The sequence below is a fragment of the Chelmon rostratus genome, chromosome 16 (assembly GCF_017976325.1).
Source record: "Chelmon rostratus isolate fCheRos1 chromosome 16, fCheRos1.pri, whole genome shotgun sequence".
Lineage (NCBI taxonomy): Eukaryota > Metazoa > Chordata > Actinopteri > Chaetodontiformes > Chaetodontidae > Chelmon > Chelmon rostratus.
This window is the reverse complement of record NC_055673.1, coordinates 23,853,678-23,860,889: the sequence shown is the minus strand read 5'-3', so window position 1 is coordinate 23,860,889 and position 7,212 is coordinate 23,853,678. Positions and strand designations below refer to the sequence as shown.

General features: G+C 41.9%; 1 protein-coding gene across 1 annotated transcript; it reads right to left on the bottom strand.

The window, feature by feature from the left end:
- Positions 1 to 265: 265 nt before the first annotated feature.
- Positions 266 to 4,477, bottom strand: arl4ab (ADP-ribosylation factor-like 4ab). The gene is made up of 2 exons (XM_041955683.1): positions 4,348 to 4,477; positions 266 to 3,163 (listed from the first exon to the last, which is right to left on the bottom strand). The coding sequence occupies exon 2, from the start codon at positions 3,083 to 3,085 to the stop codon at positions 2,480 to 2,482; it is 606 nt and encodes a 201-aa protein (XP_041811617.1). The 5' UTR covers positions 3,086 to 3,163; positions 4,348 to 4,477; the 3' UTR covers positions 266 to 2,479.
- Positions 4,478 to 7,212: the final 2,735 nt, after the last annotated feature.

Sequence of the window (7,212 nt, the reverse complement as noted above, 5' to 3'; positions counted from 1 at the left end):
AGAGATTAAACTGGTACACAGTGTATGTATAAGAATATGACTGCATGCATCAGCTCCAGTATCTGCAAAGGTCAATGGTGTCTGTGTTCCACTTTAGTTTTTCCATAGAAAGCTGCCCTCTCTCAGCCTTTTATCTTTTTCTGCTGTAAACAGTTTGTCAGTTACTCATGAACCAACAAGTGGGGAACAAACCTGCAGTTCAGTGCTCTGACCTGATCAGCAGCTACACTGATAAGATTAACAAACACAACACCGACTGCATCACTGTCCTTTTGTTTCTTTATTCCAAGTGAACAAAGTGGATCAAACACACAACTATGAACACCCTGCCAGAGTGGAAGAGTGAAACCTGGCAACAGCATCCAACATCTTTTTATATACTGTAGGTAAAACGCTTCTTTTGAAGCAATATTTCATTTCTCCCAGTTTCAGAATTATACAGAATTCTGTCCGTGTCCTTTTGAAAGTCAGAAAAAGGACCATTAAAGTGCATTCAAACGCCGGCTCTGCTGGACACGTGTGTGTGTGTGCGTGTGTGTGTGTCGTCAGACGTAGGTGAGGCTGGGTCTGACACCAGCCCGTCTCTGAACACAGACACTCGACAGGCAGCCGAGGAATATTCCTGCTGAGCCAACTGGGCCTGTCAATCAACTGAACAAGACAAGACACATTTACAGGGAGCTATGGTGGTGATGAGGTCACAGCTTCGCCCAGCCCAAGAGTCTCACCTTCTACCGCCACACAGACAACTGAGAGCTCCTGGGCTGTTGTTGAAATCATCAGTTTTGTGATGAACTATTTTTCTGTTTTGGTGCACCCGCTTTCCTTCCATTCGCTCCTATGTGACTCTGCTGAATAGCCATCTGTGGAACCTTTTATCACAGCTACTAATGCATTACACCTATAATACAAAATCCTTGAATAAACAGAAAATTTTAGATGTTAATCTTGGTTGTGGCAAAGTCTGTGATCAAACTGATCATCATCATTTAAGTAAGTTTCTTATTTAGGCCTCATGGCTACTTGTGTTTAGATGTTTGAAATTTGAGCACTTCGGCATCTATTGTTGAATGAAAAAGTTCAAAAACATGTTTCTATTCCTCCAAGTAATGTATTGAAAAATATCATTTTGATTATTGCACTGAATATTTTCAGATGATACCCAAGCTAACGTTCCATAATGCTAGCTAACTAGCTAGCTTCCCAAGTAATAAGCAACAGAGACTGGCAGAATAAATTAAATATTTACTGCTAGAATACAATCAATAATATAGCCAAATGGATACTGGATTTCTGAGTTAAAGAAAATCCAATAACAATATAATCAAACATTTTGTGTTTTCTCTAAACTCCCTGAATCACATCTTTGGCTTTTACGTACAGCTCGTTACTTAACAGCCTAGAAATACTGCTTTATCTGCAATTAGCAATTATAGATTTGATATAAAATTGGCTGCTCAGATTTATTGGTCCTGCTCTAATCAATAATCTTCATTTTATTTAATTTTACTGTTGTGATACCTACTGTTGTATGGTCTATACATACAAATTACAATGGTACTCATGTAGTAGAGGTAATGCACCAATTACTGCAACAAAAGTCCCAGTGTGGCATGGATGAGCAGCCATAACCTCTATGAGTCTGCAAAGCATTCTGGTCTATCAGAGGGAAGCTGGGCATCTCTCCCATTCTGCTGTTGACATCATGCTGGAATAAAGTGACGACTCCTTTTTCTCTCAGAAGGATTAACACCAACATTTAGTGTTAGTTTAGATTTCCATTTTTTGCTATCAGCGTGGCTGTGCTCAGAATATCTCAGGTCAACATCTGGCCACAGGAAGGCAGGTACACTACCAAACAACTAACTGATTGTTTCCATCATTAACAGCCATTTTTAACGGTGTTAGCTTGATTTAGGGCCATTGTGCATCCTGTTCTCGGTGAATCATTACTCTTCATGTAAACTTTTAGACCAAACTCTGATTGTGCAACATGGATACAAAATACTCGTCACAATACTGACATATGCACCTGTGATCAGTCTGCTCTAATATGGTCCTGCCTGCAACCTCAACACAAGCTTTGGTAGAATACAAATATAAAGACTGATTGTTTTAGAACAATAAGCAGCACATATTTTAACAAATAGCATAAAATCGACAAGTTTGAGCTCACTGTCCACTTTATAGAGTTCAGTGTAAACTTCATAGCTTGCTGCTGTGTAGCATAATACTGGACTTCCTTTAGAATGACTTGTTGCTGTCAGGATTGTTGGCATCCAAAGTCCACGGGGTAAAATCAATCCCACTGTCCTCTGTGGCAGCCAAATGCTGGCTGACCTGAACAAACAGTCCCATTGGATGGATCAAACTCAGCCAATGAGACTTGTCACAATGGGCCATCATTCTACGCAGCTCACATTAGTTCTGATGAAGCTTTAGGTCCAGCTCATATTTCATAGTTTCCACTGGCAGCACATCATCTCTTCTTCTTCTGTTGCCGCAGCATCTTTCTCCTCTTCATGATCATGGCGTGCAGCTTCTCCAGACCCTCCTGTAGTCCCTCACCGATGATGGCACAAGCGGGCTGAAGGTGCCAGGGTGTGGCGGTGCTGAGCTCGCCCAGAGCCAACATGCTCTCCATCTCAGCCAGACTGAGTGAATTCCTCAGGTCCTGTTTGTTAGCCACCACCAGAACTGGCACGCCCTGGTTCTCCGCCAGCCGCGTGATCTTGTGCAGCTCCGTCTTGGCCTCCTCAATGCGCTCAGCGTCCACTGAGTCCACCACGAACACAATGCCATCAGCACAACGCGTGTAAGAGCGCCACAGAGGCCGCAGCTTCTCCTGACCACCTACATCCCAGAAGTGGAAGGACGCTGTTCGTCGGCTACCTCCCAGTGACACTTTGATCTTCTCTGTGTTAAAGCCTTTTGTTGGGACAGTGTTCACAAACTCATTGAAACGCAGGCGGTACAGTACAGTGGTCTTGCCTGCACAGTCCAGCCCCAGAATGACAATGTGGAGCGCCTGAAAGGACGGCAGGCAGGGGAAGAGGGAGTGATGATCTGATAATCCGTTCCCCATCTTGGTATACAGAGCAGGAGGAATCGTCACCAAATATTGACCAGGCTGCTTTTATTCCAGGGGGACTGCAGCAGGAGCCTGTGGGGGGGGGGTGGGGGTATGCATAATGAGTACACACAAACACCCAACAGTCCATTGCTTTACAAAAGACCAAACACCCAACAAGTGATTATATCCCCCTCTCCCCTCGGACTACACATCCTCACATTATCCTGGCACTGAGAGATGAATGAAAAATAAAACAGCAGGGTGGATCGCACCCCATTTGCACATGTAGCGCCGCAGCAGCCAACAGGGATTTCATACGCTAATTTCTATTCAGTGCGTGAATCAGTCAACAGCAGGATGAAGCCTTTTGAATTTCACCGAAATCCCACATTTTACCAGTCATCCTCTGTTCAGTGGCAGGGACAGATCCGAACTGGGCTATTTTAACAACACAGCAGACTGACATGGAGATGGAGCTCTAAAAAGGTGTTGCTCGGCAACATACTTCTCTCTTATGCTGAAAGGACAAAGCAAATTTCTATTTAAAAAACTCTACATTAATAAAGCCTACCGCATCAGTAAACACATGCAAAATGCAAAAACATAGTTCAACACTTGAAGCAAATTAAAAAGATGTTCTGATAAATTCGGCATATATATGGTCTGCATTGAAGTTTCAAATTGCAATAAAATCGCGACTTTTATAATTCGTTAGAGCGACCGCTCCCGCCCTGCCCGCTGCATAATATTCGAAGGAGACTGAGTACACCGTACACAGGTGAATTGACAAAGTGAACACTACCTTGAAATTTAATGCTACTTCGTGTACTACATTTAACCCGAATTCAATAGCGGCAGCTGGGGGATAAGGAAATACCCTCATTCATATTAAAAGCGACAGGTAAAGCTATCTTTTTATTTGAAGAGCGTCAGTCGTTTTAAGTTGCACGATTTTTAAATTGAGTCTGGCATGTAGAATCATCTCGGTCTATGCTAGACCAGACCAGGCTCGAGGTGAGGCTACGAAACCAACAAGTGTTAAAAAATATAAAAGTTAAACTGTCTTTCTTGGGCCCGGTGAGGCTGTCAGCCAGGCCAGCCCATTTACATATGACATTAATGACCCGTAACGTGAACGCTACATGGCAAGACAGAGGAATGGTTAACGGTTTCTGCCAGGGAAACACATTAAGGCTGCCATTTACGTTAAATGTCATTTTGACAGCAACGATGTGCTCCACACTGAAAAACGTCATTCACAGTAGAAATCTTACCTTCACGACAATGTTAGTCCACTCCGAACTGACAGAGTGTCCATGGAGCCGTGTCTGTCCTGCCGCTCTTATCATGTCCTCAGACCCATTGAGACATCCAGCTGAAAGGACTTCCTATCCATTCCTCAGCGGCGCCAAGCTAGACGCAGGAAACAACGCGATTTCCGCTGGCGCTTTTCAAAATAAGTCTTTGCCGAGCTGCTGGGGAACTAATTTTAAAATGTATGTATTTAAAAGAAATAATTCGACTTAAGGTCCAAATTAGAGTTGATCTACTGTTTCCAAGGTAAATAATAAACTTTCACCCTCAGTTCATACAATATTAAACACAATTAAAACAATATTAAAATTATGAAAAGCATAAAGAATTAATGAATTTATGAACAATGTCTTACAAATAAAATATAATACTGAAAGATAATTTGAAACACTTTGAACAACAGGAATTTCCCATGAAATTTAATAACAAACCCCAAAATAACAAACTATAAAAGCCTTCAGTGTTTTCCTGAAATGACACCCAAAGAGGGAGAGAGAGAAAGAGAGATACTGTGATTACATTTTCTCTTGTTTTTGTAATGGGGCTTTCAACAGTGTTTGTCCTTCAGGTGATCAAATGGGCCAGCTCCAAAACCTCTGGTGTCATTCTATTTTAGGACTGTTCCTAAACTATTCGCTGTTCACCCCAGTTGTTAATCATAGTTTAATCTAATAGATAATCTAATCAGTACAAATTTTCTTGTGAACACACTGTTTACAAACTTATTTAACATTTTTATTGCGAAATAAAGATGATGAGTGTTCCGGTTTCATTCTGTCCTACTTGACAGCCCCATTTCGCGGTCTGATTGGCGGTGAACAACGCCTGCCGCGGTCACGAGCACACGTGAATGCGCAAGAGCACACGCTCACGCACGTCACCTGTGTCTGTCACTCAGAGGCAACCCCCTAAAAAATGTTGTGGATGTAGTTGAAGCCACAAGGCGATGCTGTCTGTCTTTATTTGACTGCATTTTCACTGTCATGGAACACCGGCCGTCTAATTCTGACGAATGAGTTTCTTCTTCTTTTCACTATGGTCTAACAGCACTTACTTGATAAAACTTTCAAATTTAGGGCCTAAGACTTGTTTGCTCTTGCAACCTTTTTATCTAAATTACAGCACTGATGGTCGTTCGCAGATATGTGCCATATCTGTGACATTAAATGTTGCCCAGTGCCCCAAAACGGACAGTTTTTCCAGTAATGTTGACATTGGGTGGGAGGAACACAATTTGATTTTTTTTATTGGAAACAGATGTTTGTTTTTCTCAAACCTGTCATTCACTTGACTGGAACTGTGACAGCAGACAGTTATATCTGACTTCATTGACCACTCACTGCATATCAGCAAGGCTGCGAGCATGCTGTAGATGCAGGAGCAACAAAACTGTGTGTGTGTTGTTTTAACTAAACTTCACTTCATGCATACTACAAAACAAAACAAAACACCTCTAATCAGAAGTAAAAAAAAATAAAAGTGAGGTTGTCAAATTCGGTGCCATCATGCCTGAACAGAGACCAGAGCCTGAGCTCACTGGCCAGACCTGGCAAACCTCACTCTAGCCAGAGATGCTGCACAGAAGTGTCGGGTGGACAAATTTTATAGTTCCAGCATGTAACTACAAATGTTGTTTTTACATTTCTGCCTGTGTACAGATTAAGGTCTTGAGGTACACCGTGTTAGTTAGTGATCATTAGAAGTGTTCATGGGGTTTAACCTGCTTCAGTTCTGTACTGAAGACAGAGAGTAGACTGATATCCATCTGCTCATCTTACTCGTAAGAAGTGATCAGATCAAACCAGTTCTCACACCAGTTGTTCCACTGACATGAATTGGCCAGTAAGTTTTGTATCTCACAATCGTTTAGCACTCAATTGCTTCAGCCATTGTGAGAAAGAGGCTCAATTTGCCACTGATAGAGAGGTTGTTCTCCATAGAGGACTGCTGCAGCAGACGGCTTTAATCCCAGTCACATGAATAAAAAGTCACAGAATACACATTCTGCAGACAGAGAAATGGGTTTTTGTCACATTACGACCCGAAATGTTTCTAAATTTACGGTAATATATTTCACGTTTTCATCAGTATGCACAAATACACACACTCTGTGTCCCCTGAAGCAAACACAGCCCCTGAGCTGCATGTGTGCTATTTAAAATACTCAGGCATCTGCCTGAAACACCTGGGGAGTGAACCCTGTTGGGTGATGTGGATTCTTCAGCAAACTTTTATTCTGCCAACCTGTCATAACTCAGATCCACACAGCTGAAAACCACAGACAGCCAAGTCTCTTTTTTAATTTAGGTTGTTCTGCAGATCCTCTAGTGGACATGCACAGTGCTGTAAATGTAGGATTAGTAAAAGGATTAGCAAATTATCCCAGTCTGTTTTATGTTTTACACTGCATCCTTTGGAATTGAGGCTGTACATTAGATCTTATACACTAATACCCTGATACACTGAATCTATGCAGGCTTAACTGAAACATAAATTCAAAAAATAGACAAAAGCATAGACACCAAATCTGTTCATAATATTTAAAGGTACAATGACAGTGACAGTTAATAAATGCTTTATAACATAATATAAGGATTTTGTTCAAGCATATATTATCTAAAACAGCAACAAGCATTCACTAATTGTTTACAGCTGTAGGCGATATGAGGGGGGATGTCATCCCCCTTGTTAACCTGCCACCCCCCCTCTCCATCTGCTGAGAGTGCAGACGGGATGTTTACTTGAATGTGTTAGTCTAGTCTGCCTGACTCATTGATCCTTTATCTGGCTGATGGCTCTGACATATCAGCGGTGTAACTGTGCTG